Source organism: Oryzias melastigma, linkage group LG22 (assembly GCF_002922805.2).
Source record: "Oryzias melastigma strain HK-1 linkage group LG22, ASM292280v2, whole genome shotgun sequence".
NCBI classification, from domain to species: Eukaryota; Metazoa; Chordata; class Actinopteri; order Beloniformes; family Adrianichthyidae; genus Oryzias; species Oryzias melastigma.
The window spans coordinates 9,957,675-9,977,550 of NC_050533.1; the positions used below are offsets into that span (position 1 = coordinate 9,957,675).

Below are 19,876 nucleotides of genomic sequence, written 5' to 3' on the forward strand. Positions count from 1 at the left end.
CTTCCCAGTTAAACACATTTAGAAAATACATAGATAAAACAGCAACCATTTGCATTACTACCCCAAGGCAAAAAGATGCTGAAAAAAATCTGATTTTTAATGGATTTTCTCATTGTTCAAGTTCAGAAATGAAAATCTCACTTTTATGTCACTTCTGTACAAACAGAACTCACTATACCTAACTTTAATAAAAAAGGAAAATATATTTGAAAATCTAGACTAATACACCTGAAGTACTTTCATTCAAACCTACCAACAGTTTGGAAAAAGGAAAAACCAGAGCCCAGTTCTCTTTACTCCTTTATTTTTCTCATGTAAGAAAACACTTGTCGCATCTGAAACATGGATAACAGTTATTCACTGATATTTTTTTCACATTTTTGACAGTCTTTTGCTAAATCAAAACAACCCAATAACAAAAAAATGTTACTCACCTTTGCATTAGACTGTCCATGGAAAATCCCAAACTAGGATTAAATCCTATTAACAGCTTAAACGAAGTCAGAGAAGAATCTGACTGAGAAACGACTTGCTGATGTTGTAAAAATGACAATTATGTTGTTTGATTTAATTGTGAGTTGGCTGTTACAGAAACATGTATCTCTCTATAAACTCTAGTTATACTGTCTATCTCTGTAGTGAATCATTGATCAATCTGGATTCAAACCAATCAGATTATAATCACTTTATCACACTTCTTTATTTTTACAAAGATTTAAGATTGTAGATGTCCTTAAACGGTTTTGTCACTTAGCTTAAAGGACAAATTCAGAGCAGTTTTCATTGAAACGTGCAGCAATGGTTTTAATCCGACACTAAGAACGATCAGTGTCACAGGAGTGGAAAATTACCCTCATAGCACGCCTGTTAAAGCTGCATATGCTAACTAACCTTCATCAGCATAACCAGGTCAGACAAGGCAGGTCAAACTCAAAACGTGTTATTGGAGTGATTTCATTTATTTGCCTTTCAAATTTCTGTGATAAGAAATCTGACTAGGGATTTTAGTAACAAGTGGGTCAAAATATTCAGCTTCCAGACAACACAATGCATACGAACACATCTATCGACTTTAGTTAAACCTTACTGGTGCAAATAAAAATTGTGTTTTTCCTCAAGAAAAGGCAGAAAAGTGAATTGTTTTGCAACATCCAAGGCTCATAAAAAAGAAGCTATTTCTTCTGTGTGACCCTGACCTGATTTTTTGCTTGCTCTGTTCCTCATTTGTTAGTCGCTTTGGATTTGCCACATTACCACATGTAAATGTGAATGTAGAAAGGTAATAAATTACACACAATGATAAATTTAACACTGAAACAATAAGCATTATTTAAGAAAAATACACTATAGTTTAAACATTTGCCTAAAAACTTACAAACTCCTGGTTTAAGTCAAGCTAAAAGCAATCACTGGGTCACTGTGTGCTTTTTTGTACAGTAGTAACACTGTTAAAGCATTGTGTAAGACATAATGTGGTGAACTTGTGCACTCTTTTAGTCTCTGCTGATCTCAAAAGGGCCAATCCAGACTGTGAACATCCGATGGTTAAATAGCAGTAGCAACCAGTAGACATTAACTGCAATAATAAACGGTGTTGCACGAGCATGACACGCAAACACACTTCCTTATTAGTTTACAAAAGCAGTCACACACCACTTTAATTTGCAGTTCTGGCCATAAATAGAGCAGTTACCTCACTTGCCTATGAGGTAGATCTCAAAGGTTCATATAGATAGAAAGATGTGCTTGTCTTTATCTGATTGACAGCCATGTTTTTTAGGAAAATAAAATGTGTTGTGGTGGCAAAATCCAAGAAAGACATTTTATAGTTTAGGGTACAGATAAGAATTTAAGAAATTGACAACCCAAAATTAAATTTATTTATTTTAAAGCCCCACTCTGATCATCTTTTGATCTATTTTCAAAGTGTTGTCAGTAGTCTTGTGCCATTTTTAGCCAAAATAAAAAATAAAACAAAGAAACATGTCATTTTCTATGACATAGTTTCTGCAGCACAGCAGTAGTTCATCAGAAATGTGTCTCTGAGTTGTGTTTGGGCGAAGCTGCCCTCATTTCCCATCATCCGTTTGTTTACATGCTCTCACTTGCTCTCGATTAACAACAATCAGAAATGCAATTTTAAGTTTATTTATTTTTATTTTTTTTGCTGTTTTACTACACAAAATTAAACCCCTTTTAGATTTTTGCTTCCTGTCTTTATATCTTTCAGGATTTTTTTTGAGTAAATCGATTATCTGAAGTGTAAGTGATTTATTTCTTTTTCTTGTCAAAATTTAGTTTAGATTCTGAACCTAAAACCTCAAATCTCTAGATTTATGCTCACATCAAATCGGCTCATTTTAAATACAATTTTTTAATCTTTGTTTTAAACATAATCAAACATCAATTAACACACAGCTAGCAAAATAGTGCAATAGTGTCAATCCAAGCTGCAGGGTTTTTTTCTTGAACAGACGTGGAATAATGTTAGATTTTCAACAAAGTATAATTTTTTGAAACAAAATTTTTGTATTTTAAAACTCCTCATATTTAAATGAAATTGTCAAATAGCGATGGGTATTTAGGACACACGCTGCATAAGATGATGTTAAAAACTGGATCTGCTATCTGGTCTCACATTAGTGTTACATACTTGAGCTAAAATTGAACTATTATTTTCAAAAACCTAAATGAGAGAGGAGATTTGGTGTGGATTTTATGTTTTTATGAGCAATATTTAAAATGATAGATCTCTTTAAATTTGTTTTTACCATTTGCAGCTTTAAATTTTTAAGGGAAAAAAATGTTTTTTTTTTTACATATTTCTATGCAAAAGAAAGACTTGATAAGTTATTATAAATGATGCTAACATTTGCTGATTTATTAATTGTAATTCACAATACAGGAGACCTTAACACACTTATTTCTGGGGAAATAAAATTAAATGACTTTGATTGTTTACCTATAAATACCACTATCTTGTTTTTCATGGAAAAATGTTTTTAGTGCAGACATAAGTAAAAATATCACAGAAAAACAATCAAAATAAGCTTATATTAATGGGGAAAAATCCCTTTTCTCATCACTCATTGTGTGTATTGTTTTTCTGGAAAAATCCCGCGACAGACCGGTGGAGATGGAAGATTAAAATCCACGTGCAGAACCCTCTGGAACGGAAAATTTCAAGCGGGCTGCAGGACCTCCCCGAGAAAAGGAGCTCTGCCATTCGCTGCTCGTCCTTTTGTCTCCATCCTCCGGCTTATATAAGAGGACGGGACCGGTGCGATTCACTGAACCCAACGCACGAGGGAGACTTCACTGCAGCTCGGAGATCCACGTGCTCACGATCTTCTCGGCTTTAAAACTTCGAAGAACCAAAGAAAATCGTCTCGCTGCTTCTGGATTACTTGATTTATTAAAGGTAAGAGCACTTCCGGTGACCATGTTTTTAAATTAATGTGTCAGAAAACTAATAATATATGCATTTATGGTTCTTTTTTGTGTATCTTGCAGACTTGAACCATGTCCGTGAACATCCACATCAACAGTCCCAACGTGAAGTACACGGATACTCACATTTTTGCAAAGTATTCTTATGAGAGCACCTCCGTGCAGCAAGACGGGAGCAACATCACGGTGAGTTCATCACTGAACCGGTGAGTCCTCCTTTATCCCTCCGCTGGGACCGCAGCTCATCTCGGTTCTGCTCCTACGCCGCAGGTGACTCCGCGCTCCACGGAGATGACGTTTCGCACCGAGCGGCAGGTGCCGCGGCTCGGCGTGATGCTGGTGGGCTGGGGGGGCAACAACGGGACCACCGTCACCGCGGCCGTGCTGGCCAACAAGCTGGGGCTGACCTGGAGGACCAAGAACGGGGAAAAGGTGAGGGGAGACAGTTCAGATCTACTTTTTTAGGGCATAAAAATCAACAAGTGAGTTTTTTTTAAATAAAAAACAAACAAAAAAAAACATTTAAAAGATTGCCATTTTTTAAAGAAAAAAATGTGCATTAATGCGTAATTAATAGTGTATGATCCAAAAATATCTTTCTTGTGTTCCGCTTTTTTCATTCAACCTTGTCATCTTTAAACCCCGCCCCTTTCATCATCACGCTGCATTTGTTTTGCCTCTGTAGTTTAAGCTCCGCCCCATTTAAATGTATCTAATGAGGGGACACTGGGTTGTTTTTTTAAATAAACTTTATTTAAAAACACAACAACACAATGTCTTTTAAGAAAACATATCTTTAAAAATGTATAAATTACCTGAAAATATGCGATTAGAATAGAATTCAGTAATGATACTGACATCAAGACTTATCGGAAATATTAAAGTTAAAATTTTAAATAAGATGTTGAAAAATGTGAAAGATAACATATTTTAAGCAGAAGAATGACTGCAAAACTCGTATTTTTCTCACCCATATACCACAGAGAGCAAATTATTATGGCTCCCTGCTGCAATCCTCTACAGTCTGTCTGGGATCTGGGTTGGAGGGAGAAGTAAATGTTCCTTTCCGCGACCTGCTCCCCATGGTTCACCCAAACAACATTGTCTTTGATGGTATGCAGCACCAACTTTACAAAAAAATATTTGTAAAATGTAACATCACTTTAATCATCACAACACTAGCTCATTTATATATTTTTGCATTTTAATTCTATTCTAGGCTGGGATATCTCCTCCATGGATCTTGGCAGAGCAATGGAGAGAGCTCAGGTCCTTGACTGGTCTCTGCAGGAGCAGCTGCGACCTTACATGAGCTGCCTAAAACCAAGGCCATCCATCTATATCCCAGAATTCATTGCTGCAAATCAGGAGAGCCGAGCAGACAACGTCCTGACTGGAACTTTGGCAGAGCAGGTGAGAATAGTCGCTGGTCATGTTTTTCCTTTTTTTTTATTTACATCTAATTTAACACAAAAATGTGAATTATCCTTAAGTTGGAGCAGATCCGAGCTGACATTAGGGACTTCAGACAGTCCAGCGGCGTGGACAAAGTCATCGTTTTGTGGACAGCAAACACAGAGCGCTTCTGTGATATTGTTCCAGGCGTCAATGACACAGCTAAAAATCTACTGGCTGCCATCCAGGTGAGTGAAGATGGCAGCTTAAACTTAAGTTTTAAATTCCAACTGATTGCACTAAACATCCATTCACATCTTTATTTTGATTTTTCCATCTATCAGGCTGGAGCCGAAGTCTCTCCTTCCACTCTGTTTGCAGTGGCCAGCATACTGGAGGGCTGCGCCTACATCAACGGCTCTCCGCAGAACACATTTGTCCCTGGAGCAGTGGAGCTGGCCATGCAGAGAGGCGTCTTCATCGGCGGCGATGACTTTAAGTCCGGTCAAACCAAGATCAAGTCAGTGCTGGTGGACTTTCTGGTCAGCGCAGGCATCAAGGTATAAACATAGTTGTTACATTTTAGGGGAAATTAAACCAACATACTTGAAAGAAAACATAACCACATTTCTTTTCTTTCTCCAGCCGACCTCCATCGTCAGCTACAATCACCTTGGCAACAACGATGGGAAAAACTTGTCAGCCCCACAGCAGTTTCGCTCCAAAGAGATTTCCAAGAGCAATGTGGTTGATGACATGGTCCAGTCCAACCCCATTTTGTATAAGCCTGGAGAGAAGCCTGACCACTGCGTAAGTCAGAGCATCACAAATGTGACAGAAGCCATTTCAGTGGTTGGATGGCAAAAAATTCAAACACTTCTTGTCTTATTTTAGGTGGTGATAAAATATGTCCCTTATGTGGGAGACAGCAAGCGAGCCATGGATGAGTACACGTCAGAAATCATGATGGGAGGACTCAACACTATTGCACTGCACAACACCTGTGAGGTCAGTATTTTTTCTGCTGCACCCATAAGCTTCATTGTGAAGAGGCATAAAGAAGAGATGCTCAGCAGATCCTGCTGGTAATCCTTCTTAACAAGATCTCATGCAGACATATTAAGGTCACTTAAACTTAAGCTGCACAAGCCTGGAAGTAATTTAAGATTTAAACAGAACATAATTCATTTATGAGCCATTATTACTTTACAAATTCTTTAAAACATTTAACTGTTTAAATGCGTGGATTATAATGCCACAAAAGCATACAATTTGAAATTGAGAAACGTTAGCTCCCTCTAGTGGTGGGATGAAAAATAGAAACCTCATAAAAAAATCATAGCCAACTAATAAATTGGGGAAGCACATAAATATTTATTGTTAGTCATTTTTCTTATCACTCCTTTATAACTATTTACCTTACTTTTTTCATCTCAACAGGATTCTCTCCTTGCAAGCCCCATCATTCTTGACCTGGTGATTCTAACTGAGCTTTGTCAGCGTGTGAGTGTCAAGCCTGAGGGAGAAGAGGACTTCCAGTCTTTCCACAGTGTCTTAGCCCTCCTGTCCTTCCTCTGCAAGGCCCCACTGGTGCCATCAGGGACCCCTGTTGTCAACGCCTACTTCCGTCAGAGAGCGTGCATTGAAAACATCATGAGGTGTGAATACAAACAATCCAGAAATATCTTTATGTTTTTCTTATTTTTATGTGCATAAAAATTGTATCTCTCACCTTCTAACAGCAGTCTTTGTGTTTCCAGGGCCTGCCTCGGTCTGCCTCCTCAGAACCACATGATGCTTGAGCACAAGCTGCAGAGGAACTTCCTGTCTGCACACACAGCCTTTGTCAACAGCGACATGGCTGCTTTGAAAAAGTTTGCACTCCCCAATGGGAAACATGTACCCACGCCGCTCACAAACGGCATCCATGCACACGAGAATGACACTGCTTGTGCTCTTTGATTGCACATTTTTAGCTAAAACAAAGTGCAAAAATACTGTAAACTTATTTTTTTATTGGAAAAAGTACTTTGTGATCAAATAAAAACAGTTAAAAAAGACATTTGAGAAGTCAAATAGCTTTTTAAATAATAAGATTTAGAATATTGTTAATAGATACTCTTCATGTAGAATACATGTGTTAAAATGCTTTTTAGTCTGTGATATAATGTAAAGTTTACTATGCTGCTGTGCCTCAGTACTGTAAGTCAAGTAGTTTTCATGTTTCAAACAAATGTGAACTACAACTGTATACTGTGCTGCATTCCTGAAAAATAGCGTTTTAAAGATAGATTTAGGTTTTGGTTTATTTTGTTTTTTTTTTTTGTAGTCTTGCATCATTGTGTAAAATACCTATTTATATAAAATAAATAAAAGTATTGATTTGTCTAATCAGTTTTTTTGTGTGTTATCTGAGTTATAGCCTATGTTTATTTAGACAAAAGAAATATTAAGAAAAACTATTATGCACCAACCAACTACAATGTATATTAGGCAATCTCTTATAAATAGCATTTATGAAATTTGTCGATAATGTATTGATGTCAATATCTACAACTTCTAAAAATGGGAATTACAAAAACTGAACCTTGCATAAGGATTGTTTTTCCAGGGTGGATAAAAATGTATCAGTTTCCAAAAAATATTTTAAAATGTTTCAAAAAACACATTTTTCCGCTGGTATAACTATCAAAATTATTTCTAAAATGTCCGTTTTTTTAAAGGTGTAATTTATTTGTTTATTTTTTATTTTTTTACAAATAATTTAGAGTGGAGATCTTCATTACTAATTAAGGCAAAATCAGGAAAACAACTTATTATTTTTGTAATCTTATGTGATAAGCTTTTTATATTCTGTTATCAATTTTCTATTAATAGGAGATTTTTTTTTTATTAAAAATAGTATGTTTTTTTAAATTAATACCACATACGTTTCATGGGGTGATTTGCTTATATTTTACCTGACTTAAATTCATGAAAAGTAGAAAAGCATAAACACTTCACTTTTGTTCGTGGCTAAGAAGGTACAATAACTCCAACTCATTTTTTTATTATTATTATTTATCTCTTAATGTTTAAAATTGCTGCTGTGTACGGTAATAACTATAAAGTGTAATAATAATAATAAAATAAATAACAATTTTAAACTGTCAGGTTTTGCGTCACTTCCGCCGCCGTTGCGGCGACCCGGGACGTCAACATCCGTGATGGCCGACAAGGAAAAGCGCCGGTCCGCGGCTGTTCCTTCAGGGATGTCCGCCGGCAAAGCCACCAAATCGGACAGCGACGTGGAGTTCCTGTCTCAGGCCGGGGTGGGGGAGCTGCTCCGCGGGGCCATTCTGAAGATGGTCGAAGCCAGATCCGACGACCCCATCGGGTTCCTGGCGGACCATTTCTGCAACCTGGCCTCGGTGACTGACAGCAGCCCGGCGGGATGCGGGGATGAGGAGCAGATGAACGGCGGGCCCGTGAGCGCATGCGCACAAGAGCAGCAGCATCTAAACAGAGCGCTGTGGCACCTGCGGCTGGCGCATCATTCCCAAAGGTCTGTCTGTCTGTCTGAGCGGCTTCTGCATCACAGGACTGAGGATGGATCTGATCGGGAGCTTGAATTTGCATATTTTTATCCCAATAGATGCGCACGTATTTAAGTTTAACAGAAAACTATGCCATGAAGACGAAAAAAAAATAATTTTCAAAACCCTGGTTATCCTGTTCATTGGTTAACCATCACCAATGAGTGTTGGATTAGTTTATAAAAACAGTTTAGTGAGTTTATTAAAAATGTAACATTTTGAGCGAGAGTAAACATTTAATGATATTAAAATCGTAAATGTATAGTAAAGTCAAAATTATACAAAATAAATGTCTTAAAATCTAGAGAAAATAAGAAATAAGTTTGAGAAAATAAGTTAAAAATTCTGAGAAAGAAGTTAAAATTTTACAGAAATTAAGTTGTAAAATGAATGGAAAAAGTCAAAGTTTTAAGACACTGAAGTGTAAAATCATGACAAAAGATTCAAGATAAAAGTTGTAACATTTTGAGAAAAAAAGTGCAAATATTATGATTAAAAAGGTTGTAAAATTCAAAAGAAAGAATAGTCAAAATTTTACAGGAATAAAGGCTTAAAATTACAGGAGAAAAGTAAAAGTTTTATGAGAGTGATGTCATAAAATATGACAAAATATTAAAAAATTTTAGAGATAATAAGTTGTATATTTGATTTTAAAAGTCTAAATATAATAAGCATAATATTCTATTATTCTGAGAAAAAATAATAATTTAGCAAGAATATAACTGTAAAATTCTGAGAAAGATTTCCAAATTTAAATCATAAAGTCATAAAATCATAGGAGAAAAATCAACATTTTTTTAATAAAGTAGTAAAATTTTAAGAGAAAAGTCGAAAATTATGAGAAAAGATTAAAAGTTTTACAAGATAAAAGTTGTAAGAAATTTGGGGAAAAAATAAACATCTTAGAAAAATAAAGTAGTAAAATTGTAGGATAAAAGTAAAAAAAGAAATTACCGTGATAATGTTGTAAAATTAAAAGTGATAAGTAAAAAATGTAAGAGACTGACTTCGTAAAATTATGACAAAAGATTCAAAATTTTACAAAATAAAAGTTGTAAAATTACAAGAAAAAAGTCACAATTTAAAGACAATAAAGTTATAGGGAAATGGTTCAATTTTACAAATATAGTCGTAAACATTTTTACGAAAAGTTTTACGAGAAAAAAGTCATACAATTATGAGGGGAAAAAAATCAACATTTTCTGAGAATAAAGTTATTTAAATGTGAGAGAAAATATCAAAATTTTACAAGATTAAAGTTGTAAATTGTAAAGTTGTAAGTTGTAAAACAATTAGCGATTTTACAGGAGAAAAGTAATCTTTAGAAAAAATGCAATATTTAGCTTTTAAAATGTTTCAACAAAGACAATGAAACTTCACCTGTTTAATTTACAACAGTTTAGAGAAATAGTTTGAACATCACACTGTTCAAGACTCACTGAATCTGCTTTACTTTTTTGTACAACTGTAGAAATGTTCAACTTTATTTTCGTGAAATTCACATAATTTTTCCTTTTTTTCCAACTTTAATTTTTGTGTTTCAGATCAGCGTTCAGCAACAATGTCCGTGTGGCCTATGACCTGCTAAACATCTCCGCCTGTCAAAGCCCGGTTGCTGAGGCTCCTGAAGGCCCTGATGGCTCCTGCTCTGACGACCCCATTGGAGCCGGAGTAGCAGGAGGAGGAGGAGTAAGAGGAGGCCTCTACACGCAGACATTACAGTGTTTATGCAGCGAGGGCGGAGTCCCCGCCTCCACCTCTGCTCCACTCCTCAGACGACTCCACTGCCAAGACCACGAGGTCGTGCCTTACGATGTCTTTCGCCACGGCGTGCTGACCTGTGCTGTTTTCTCTGACTACATCCGGCAGTCTCAGAAGCTCTACGCCGAGGTGTGCTGTCCGCACGAGGGACCCGCCTCGCGGGCGTTGTGCATGGCTGTGCTGGGGACCCTAAAAGAAGCCCTGGAGACCTCCACGGGTTGTGAGCCGGACTGCTGCGTTAACGCTAATAACAAAGCCTATGCGTGCGTGGAGAGCAACGTGAAAGCCATTCGCTACTTGGAGGCCAGTGCCAAGATCTCTCCCAACCGACTGGCCCAGGCCATGGAGGGAGCTCAGAGCCGGGGGCCCGGAGGGAACATGGACGCCAAGGAGTTTGAAAACGCAGCTGCAGACTTGTTCATCACACGAGTGAAAGTTGTATTCTAACCGTTCTTAGAGAATATTTTACACCTAATAATAGAATGTATGTATTGCAGATAACCTGCTCACAAAATCTATAAAAATAAAAAATATTCCGACATCGCTGTTTTGGTGACCAGACTTCTAGATACTGGAAGGATTTCCAAAAAGCATTAGTAGATTTAGTTGAACAACTGAAACCTAATTATTTTAGAAAATACACATAAAGATTAGCTGTTGCACTTTTGTTTAAGGATCAAAAATAGACATTATTCTGATCCACAAGTGTGCTTTTCTTTGTGTCAACCACTTAAACAGCTTAAATCCTTTACTAGCACTGCAGAAGCCGGCTCATTTTATGGCAGCTGCAGATAACCGTGGAATCTCAGCTTGCAGGTTTACACGTGGATTTCTTGAGTTAGAAGTTACTTTTTGCAAGTTCAAATGAAGTCTAAAGTCATAAAGACCCACAATGATGAAAATAGTGTTTTTGGTGTTTACAGTTTGTTCTTTTGCATTTTTATTTATGATGGAGGACATATTTAACAAAATTAAGATTAAAATTGCATTCCTGATATTTTGAAATAGTTGTGAATCAGAAATGAAAGAATTCACCTTTAAAATCATATTTTAAAAAAGTACTCTGATCCATCCATATAGATCCGTGTACATCTTCATTCATCTGACTCAAAACAGATGGGTGATAGGAAGTGGGGATGGACTCGCTCCATGCCAACAGTCCCGCCAACAACTCAGAGTGAAATGTCTCTGCAGAAACTATAGAAAACAGTTCTTTTTTAAATTTATGCTTAAAACTGCATCATAATTAAAAGACCACTGGGAATGCTTTTAAAATAGATCAAAAGATAATAGGTATAAAAACATTTTTCACTGTCACAAATTGTCATTTTAGTAGTTTTATGAAAAAAATAAAACTGTTCATATTTTCTTAAGTAAATTTTATGATGATAAAATAATAAGTTTAATATTTAAAAAGTTGTAATTTTGAAAGGAATGGAAAAAGGCAAGGTATTTTCAAAAATAAATTTGTAATTTTATGAAAATAATGTAAATTTACAAAAAAAAATAGTGGAGGGTTAGTGAGTCTTGAACAATGTGATGTTCATACTGTATTATTTCTGTAAATAAACACGAAAAAAATGAAAAGCCATATACAGTGTAACATAAAGTCAAGAATAAATATTTCACTGTCCCAAATTGTCAAGGAAACTAAAATAATCATTGGGTCTGCGCTCTAAATGCAAAACTATTGTAAGAAGGATAGAAGAATGACAATAGTCCCCAAAAGTCCCAAATCTCAAATGAAATCTAAAGCCTTTGATGTGAAATTTCAAAACCAAGTCTCCATCTCCTCAGTTGCCACTGCAGCTTTGGTAGTACTCCTTTCTACCGCTAGAGAGCAGCACCTTCCTGATCTGGACCAAACGAGCAAATACCGGAAGTCGTCTTAAAAATAAAACAGAAGTTTCTTCGGTCGGATGATGTTCACATATTTGTAAATTCGTGGTTTGTGCTGCCTCTGGTTTAACAGGCCAGAATGGAAAACGACGAGCAGCTGCGCTCGATGATGTTTCTGCTCACGTACGTTTTGCTGAAGCGAAGGAGAGACATAAACAACGTGAGCATCCACACGCGCCATGAAATCCAGCGGCGCATCCGCCACCGACAGTACTTCTTGCAGAGGCAGAGGAGGATGCTCATGGTCAGTGGTGGTGTTTGTTCATCAGTAAAACTCTGCAGGAGCATGTTTGCTGAAAAATACAGTCATTTTAAAAATTCATTTATTTTTTACAAAGAAATTCTTTTGCACCCTTTTTAATCAAAAATGTCTGTTTCTGTTGATGCAATTAATTAAATTGTTATTAGTTACTGATTCAACTGTTATTTTGCATAATGTAAATCAAACTTTATTGATCTTACTAATTGGAAGTTACCTTGTTACTTATTAAGAACAGCAGATAAATAATTCACACACACACACAATGCAATCACATTAACTATTGTGTCTATGAGATGTTGTAGAGTCTAATAGCTGACAGGAAGAACAATTTGCAAAAGAGCTCCTTTCTGCAGTCAGGCATTAGTCTCTAACTGTAGGAGCTCCTTAGTGCAACCACAATGCACAGTATGATGGTGATGAAGAAGAGGATTGTCCATGATGGATTCCAGTTTCCATAACATCCTCCTCTCACCCACCACAGTCACAGATTCTAGGGGACATCTCAGAACAGAGCTGGTCTTTGGACCAGTTTGTCCTCTAATAGTTCCTGTGAGTGCATCTTTCCCCCCAGCAGCTCACTGTAGAAGAGGACAGATGCATTGATTAGAAACTCTGAAGGACCTCAGTCGCCTCATCAGCCTCTTCTGCGATCTCTGATTGCTTCTAATTAGGCAGCTTTCTGTAACAATTACAGCTGATCGTGTAAATGATGCACTTGCAGACAGCTTCAGTAGTGGGAAATAGTCCAAAAAGGAGGAACAGGCATGCTACTAGCATATTTTTGGAGTTTAAGTCGCAGTTTTTTGACTTATCGCACCAAATTATTCATAGTCCACAAAATGCAGTAGTTAGAGTTATTGCTCACTGTGATCAACCAATAAAGATGCATGGAGGAGAGATAAAAATCAAACATGTCAAATTTATTATTTGAAGAGCAACAACAAAAAAAAATTCATTTAAGGTATTTGGAATATATTTAGACTTGGTATTTTCTCTAGACACATTTGAAGAGCTATAGGCTCAACCATTCCTTTGCAAAGAAATGTCTCTAAATGAAATTGCTGTGTTAAATTCAAATTCAACTTTATTTGAATAGCACTTTTCCTGTTACAAAGCATCTCAAAGTGCTTTCTATAAAAAATAAATAGTAAGATTTTAAAAAAGTGTAGTTAAAGTAGCAATCATAAGAAAAAACATAAAAAAAACACACAAATACACATCCCATAAATACAGTCAAATTAAATTGAAATGGAAGGAGCCACTATTCTAAAGTCTGACTTTAGAATAATAAGACACTGATGTGTATTTATGTTATTGTTGCTATTATGTAAAATACAAATGAAATGTTATTTTTTGGGGGCATAAATAAAACATAAACATGAAAATAAAATAGCCTTTTTTCGAAATATGAAACCGTTTTAACTTAAGTTTACTGCGGTTCACATGAATCCCTTTCAAAATAAAAGACACTCTGTGTCACATGGTATTATCATAATGCAGCAAATGTATATTTGTTTGGCATTAAAAATTCCTACACTGTTTATTTTACTGTTTCATAAAGAAATGTTTAAATCTAAGTAACCAACATTAAATCAGAGCTAATTAAGTGACCTTACTGAATTTTTTTTTTAACAAAAGCATACCTAAAATCCATGATTTTTTTCAAAAAAGGAATCTCCACCTTAATTCTGGTTGTACTCACTGCTCTCCAATTGATTTTCTGTTGTACACAGTACACAAAAATCTGTCTAAATGTTTTTTTCGACTTGTGATATGTACTGTCCTTCAACTGTTTGTGAACAAGTTGAATAAAGAAAGTTTGAATTAGTTTACTTTTTTAATTTACTACTTACTTACTTTGCAGCTACTGTTTAAATAAAAAAAAACAAACAATTAGTTTTCTTTAACCAGAAAGCCACAATGTAGAGGTGAAACAGCCACATGTGACTTCAGAGACTCGGGTTGCTGACATTAGGGTGTAAAGATTAAAATATTAACTATTATGCTTTAGTTTAAATGTATTTATTGTGGTTAAATGACACAAGCAATCAAGCTAGGATGATCCAGATCTGATGAATGATATTAACAAACAAACAAGTTTTCTCCTTAAAAGTTTGTTATAAGACTGCTCCTTCATCCCTCAGATGCTGATAGCTGAAGGCATCCACTCCAGCGTCCGCATTCGCACTCGCCCTTGGACCACCACTCCCAGTTCCGATTGGTGGGAGCGGGTGGTGATGACGGAATTCCAGCCGTCGGATTGGCTGGATAAGTTCCGAATGAGTCGGGAGACCTTCTTCTACCTCTGTGACAAGCTGCGGCCCCGTTTGGCTCGCCAGGACACCAGCTTCCGCTTGGCGCTGCCGGTGGAGAAGCGCGTGGCCGTGGCTCTGTGGCGCCTGGCATCGAACATCGAGTACCGCACCATCAGCACCTTGTTTGGGGTGGGGAAGTCCACCGTCTGCAGATGTGTTAGGGACATGTGCCACGCCATCGTGGCTCTGCTCAGCTGCACGTACCTGAAGCCACCCAATGAGGAGGAGCTGGAGGATTCAGCTCGACTCTTCAGGTCTTACTGGGGCTTTCCTCACTGCGTCGCTGCCATAGCAACCCTTCACACAGCCATCATCACCCCATCAAACAACGCGTCAGACTACGCCAACCCCGCCGGCTGGCTCTCAGTACTTTCACAGGTAAGAAAATGCTCTCTGCTGCCTAAAAATGCTGCATTCTAACTGCTCACCTGTTTTGCCTGTGCAGGTGGCTGTTAGTGGGCGGGGCCACTTCTGGGATGTGTGTGCAAGTTTTCCAGGCGGAACAGATCCGGCTGAAATTTTACAAAACTCTTCACTGTGGGCCACAGCCACAGAGGGAGGACTGTCGCCCGCACAGCCCCCTTTGTTCATGGGGAAAGCCATCAGGTAGAGTTAACAGCAGCACTGAAGGAAAAAGACGGTTTAGTTCCAGCTTCTCTGGGAAGGTGTCAGCAAAGACTCTCTTAGGGAAGCTGTATTCATAAATTAAAAAGTTAGCTTGAGGTCATTACAAAGGGAAACTTCACAATGAAGTATTTGAATCTGACAGTCAAGGAAACAAAAGAATCAACATAAAAAAAATAAATGGAAGACACAAACAAGGACGATACTTGGAGATTGATTTTACACAAACTTAAAGACCCACTCTGATGAAAACTGTAGTGTTTTTCATGTTCTTGTGGCATTTTTATTTTTTAAGATTGAGTGCATAAATAAGAAAATTAAGCTTAATACTATACTTTTGACTATTTCTTCTTGAATCAAATTTTTAATCAGGAGCAGAATAAAAATATGGCATAAAAAGAGATTATTTGATACATAGGAAATACACTGGATAGACCACAAGCTCCCTGGATGCTGTACAGCTGGATAGCTCTAATATTGGTCTCCATTTTTGTTGCACTGGTAATGTTAAATCGGGGATGTGAGGGGCTGTAAGGAAGCGAGAAAGCCCATAAATAGATATCACAGTTATGGGAGACAGGAAGAGGGGGCGGGGATGCTCCTTGTCGACAGTCAGAGGCAAATTTCTGTTGATCTACCGCCGCTCTGCAGAAACTGTGTTCTTTTCTCTGCAAAAATGACATGATCACAATTAAAAGACCAGTGGGAACATGTTACACCCCTCCCTAGGGTGTTTATGTTACATCCCGGACGAGCCCCCAGTTTATGTTACACCCCTGTCTTGGGCTTTTAAAGGATATGGCAATCAGGTGCATAAATCTGCAAACAGGAGGGGGAAAAACAAGGAAAAACAGAAAAATTCCCACTGTGGCAAAAGAAAAAAGAAACAGAAAAACATTCCAAAAGTGCAAATAAAACAAAACATACAGCCTCAGCCGTAACAGAACACTTTTAAAAAAGATAATAAAATAGTTGGAGTGGATGTTTATAAATATAAAGTATGTGGAAAAGCTGAGAAGCGTTTTATCATCTTGCTATATTTACAAACTTAGAGTTTAAATCATTGAAGCAGTGAACAGGAAAACCCATGCAGGGGCAGATTTACTGTAAGGCAAAGATAGGCGATTGCCTGGGGCCTCCAACACTCTGGAACCCCGAGCTGAACACGTAATAAAAATGTCAAAACTACATTTTACGGCCATTATTATTGAACTCTTTCATTAAAAAAACAGTCTAAGTCACTAAAATGGTTTAAGAGTGATCATGTGAAAGTGCTTCTTCCTCCACCGTCCCTCTGCAGCAATGGAATATTCCAGTCAACAGCAAGTTAGTTTTCCCCGATTGGGTGGTTTTCTTCCCATTTGAGTGTTTTTTATTCTTATTTTGTGAGCAAAAAATTGCTTTAGGTGGGTGGACATAATTTGTTTGAGATCTTTCAGTTTCTTATTGAAAAATGTTTTAACCAGGGGCGTGCAGTCAGGGGAGGCAGGTGAAGCCTCACCTGCCATAATAATAAAATAAGTATGTCCACTTATCTTATCCATAAATTCAGTTTATGTTTGGTCCAAATCACTTCATTTTTATCCTCATAATTACTGTATTTTGCACATTTCCTGCTCAATTTTAGCACAGGTTGTAAAGTCTGCTGCTCTGCAGTTTTGAAATGATTTCAGTTTTTAATGCTTAGCAAAACATTTTAATTCTTGACACTGATTCTGTCTACTAGTGAACCAATTAAGAAGTTTTCGAGGATTTTTTTTTATCCAGTTTATTTTTCCCAAACTGCTAAGTCCGCCACTGAACGCATGTCAGTGTGTCGCAAACTTGTCTCTTACAGGAAGCGTGACTAACCCAAAGGTCCACAGAAACCAGTAAATTCAAGAGAAGACAAACACTCGTGAAACTCTTTGTTTTAAGAACAGGTTCTGCTTCTTTATGCCTCTGTTTGCTTTTTTTTTTTACAAGCAGCATGAACTCATGTAGCTTTTACTAGTTTTTATGTGTCTGAAAAACAACATATAGAAGAGGAAATTTTCTGTCCTTTTATTTTATTTTTTTTATTCCTTGAGTTATTTCTTATGTCTCATTATTGATATATAAGTGCCGAAAAATGCATTTAATGTTTCCTTTGTCAGGAGTTAGAACGTTAGTTTAAACTCACTGTAGATCTGTGGAGAAGCTCTAATAGATAGGGCTTGTGTATATATTATTGTGACATCAGCAAATGTCTACAGTGCATTTAAAGAGTCTCTGCTTCTTTGTGTTTATCTTCTTGATCAATTTACGATTGACTCCTAAAGTACTAATTATCCCCTTGTGTCTTATGTGTAGCTCCTGGACAAAAAACTGCTTTAAATGTGAAGTTTAATTTTAAATTTACCATAAGGTACAGATTCATTGCCAAAAATGCAGGGATTAAAAATTTGCTGTTGAAAATGCATTAAAAGAATGCATAGATATGCAAAAGAAATCACATAAATTCATGTTTTTTTCTGTCAGTTTAGATAATATTGGACAATTGTAGCAGATTTTTTTTATGCTTCTTAAGGAGTGCTTTCATAATCAGCTAAATCCATTCCTGCCTTCTCCAGGTACGTGATGCTGGGTGAGGCCTGCTACCCGCTTCAGAGCTGGCTGATGAAGGCTTACCCAGAGGAGAGGAGCCGGAGGAGAAGCCACGCTGCCCTGACGGAGAGGCAGCAGGTGTTTAATCAGCAGCTCCACAGAGCGCTGCGCGTGTCCGAGGAGGCGCTGCTGAGGCTGAGGGCACGCTGGCAGTGCCTGAGCAAGAGGAACGACTGCAGGCTGGACGTGGTCCCCACCATGATCCTGGCTTGCTGCATTCTGCACAATATGTGCGAGTCCCATGGTGATGCTTTCAAAACAGAGTGGCAGGTTGAAGTGGCTGAGACCGAGAGCCCTCAACCTGACCACAGACCGCTCACTTCAACCAGCGTGGATGAGAGAAACTCTGAGGAGGTCAGAGATCTCTTCTGTGACTATTTTGAACAGCAAAGCAATGATTTCACTCAATAAAAATCTCCTAAATCTGTTTTTTAATTATCTATTTTTAAGTTACTCATAAAAGATTAACGTGTTTGAATTTCTACGGGAGCTTCAATGCTTAGCATACCTAATATGTCACTACTCTATTGCTATGAAGTGTAAAAGTATTAATAGATTTGTAAAAAAAAAGTGTCTTAAATAATCTGTATATATGAACATATGTATGTCTGATGTATTTTCAATATTTACCCACTTGATGCCTGAATTTATTAACAACTATTAAAAAATCACGTGTTTTTCTTTCATGTAGATGCTAAATTAAGGTCATTTTGGAGCCAGAGTGAATGACGTGTATTTGCATCAATAACCATTTAGACGTTAAATACAGAACATTGGATTTCTCTCTAATGTGTCCCTGAGACAATACAGTTACTTCCTTGTCAAAATGTTTACATTTTGTGCTTTCTGGTGTTCAAAAAAATCACAAAATCTTCATTTTATTTCAAACTAACTGATGAGAGAAGCAGAGCAGCAGTAGTTCATTAGTTTAGTCTCCTGCTAGCTTACAGCCGCTCACAACCCCAACGTAACATTACCAGTGGAACAAAAATACTCAGAAGTATAGTTTTAACCTTAATTTTCTTTTTATATGTCCTCCATCATGAGAAACAATTTTCATTTGAGCACATCTTCAAGCGGACAACAAATAAATATTTAAATGTTGGCCAATTTTTTCCCTGCTGCACATTTATTTTATTTGTTAAAAATTTGTTGTGAACATGTTAATAGTAAAGTACATGAAATATGGCACATATAGTGGATAGTAATAATAATAGCAACAAGGAACAAAGGAAACAAAAACCAAACAGTTAATAAAACAAAAGGAAAATAATTAATTTTGCAAATTGAATAATTATTCAAGTTTTTAAAAAAAGTGAGAATTTGTAATGGATCTTGAGTGTAAAGAAGACAATTTCAATGGAGTGCCACAAGGTGTCGCTGTGATGTCATCTCGGGTCCACTATTGAACTCTAATTTTTTTCTGTTTTTTTTTTTTTATTCTATAGACACTGTATTTGTCTATCTGTGACTTAAAAATATACATTCATATTAAATGGATATTTATTAAATATTATCGTTTATTATTATTTTATTTTTGTGACTTAGCGGGAGCGCGCGAGCAGATCCCACCCCGAAACCCGCCTAGTTCATTCAATTGGTCTCCTTGCTAATCGTTTCGTTCAGTCCTTCGTCTGTCAGTCAACACCACGCTAGCCCCCTCCTCCTTCTCCTCGCTTGGCATCATCCTGCTGTGTGCCCACTTTGTTCCAGCGGAGAGCGACTCGACAGCCTTCTGTTTGAAGTGAATACATTTCCAGCCCTAGCCGCCGGTTCGGCACGCATTCTTTCTTATCTTTTGCTGTAGCTTTATAATTTTTTTTCTTCTCTCCTTTTTTGTAACCCTCAGGATGTAATGGAGTGCTGTCTCGTCGTTGCTAGCTAGGCGGAAAAATTCCTTCAACCAGCCTGCTGTTTCAATCACTGCGGGCTGACACTACATTAGCCGAGGCGCTGCTTTGGAAGCTAGC

The 19,876-nt window shown here is 37.2% G+C and overlaps 3 protein-coding genes across 3 annotated transcripts; all 3 read left to right on the plus strand.

The window, feature by feature from the left end:
- Positions 1-3,153: 3,153 nt before the first annotated feature.
- On the plus strand, positions 3,154-7,236 carry LOC112143754 (inositol-3-phosphate synthase 1-A). Its single transcript, XM_024267940.2, has 11 exons — positions 3,154-3,421; positions 3,514-3,636; positions 3,721-3,882; positions 4,434-4,563; positions 4,670-4,863; positions 4,944-5,093; positions 5,190-5,405; positions 5,491-5,655; positions 5,740-5,853; positions 6,286-6,503; positions 6,606-7,236. Exons 2-11 carry the CDS (start codon positions 3,523-3,525, stop codon positions 6,805-6,807), a joined length of 1,665 nt encoding a protein of 554 aa, XP_024123708.1. The 5' UTR covers positions 3,154-3,421; positions 3,514-3,522; the 3' UTR covers positions 6,808-7,236.
- Positions 7,237-7,393: 157 nt separating this feature from the next.
- On the plus strand, positions 7,394-10,722 carry tpgs1 (tubulin polyglutamylase complex subunit 1). Its single transcript, XM_024268544.2, has 2 exons — positions 7,394-8,389; positions 9,965-10,722. Exons 1-2 carry the CDS (start codon positions 8,052-8,054, stop codon positions 10,626-10,628), a joined length of 1,002 nt encoding a protein of 333 aa, XP_024124312.1. The 5' UTR covers positions 7,394-8,051; the 3' UTR covers positions 10,629-10,722.
- A 1,288-nt stretch (positions 10,723-12,010) lies between these two features.
- LOC112143246 (putative nuclease HARBI1) lies at positions 12,011-18,334 on the plus strand. The gene is made up of 4 exons (XM_024267083.2): positions 12,011-12,324; positions 14,487-15,035; positions 15,103-15,263; positions 17,873-18,334. The coding sequence occupies exons 1-4, from the start codon at positions 12,160-12,162 to the stop codon at positions 18,315-18,317; spliced, it is 1,320 nt and encodes a 439-aa protein (XP_024122851.1). The 5' UTR covers positions 12,011-12,159; the 3' UTR covers positions 18,318-18,334.
- Positions 18,335-19,876: the final 1,542 nt, after the last annotated feature.

What these genes read in the sequence shown, in the direction of transcription:
- LOC112143754 (XM_024267940.2), top strand. Translation starts at nt 3,523, where the DNA reads ATGTCCGTGAACATCCACATCAACAGTCCCAACGTGAAGTACACGGAT. An exon ending in AAGACGGGAGCAACATCACG is followed by an intron (nt 3,637 to 3,720) that starts GTGAGTTCATCA and finishes CCTACGCCGCAG; the next exon opens with GTGACTCCGCGCTCCACGGA. An exon ending in GGACCAAGAACGGGGAAAAG is followed by an intron (nt 3,883 to 4,433) that starts GTGAGGGGAGAC and finishes CATATACCACAG; the next exon opens with AGAGCAAATTATTATGGCTC.
- tpgs1 (XM_024268544.2), top strand. Translation starts at nt 8,052, where the DNA reads ATGGCCGACAAGGAAAAGCGCCGGTCCGCGGCTGTTCCTTCAGGGATG. An exon ending in CTGGCGCATCATTCCCAAAG is followed by an intron (nt 8,390 to 9,964) that starts GTCTGTCTGTCT and finishes TTTGTGTTTCAG; the next exon opens with ATCAGCGTTCAGCAACAATG.
- LOC112143246 (XM_024267083.2), top strand. Translation starts at nt 12,160, where the DNA reads ATGGAAAACGACGAGCAGCTGCGCTCGATGATGTTTCTGCTCACGTAC. An exon ending in GGCTCTCAGTACTTTCACAG is followed by an intron (nt 15,036 to 15,102) that starts GTAAGAAAATGC and finishes TTGCCTGTGCAG; the next exon opens with GTGGCTGTTAGTGGGCGGGG. An exon ending in TTCATGGGGAAAGCCATCAG is followed by an intron (nt 15,264 to 17,872) that starts GTAGAGTTAACA and finishes TGCCTTCTCCAG; the next exon opens with GTACGTGATGCTGGGTGAGG.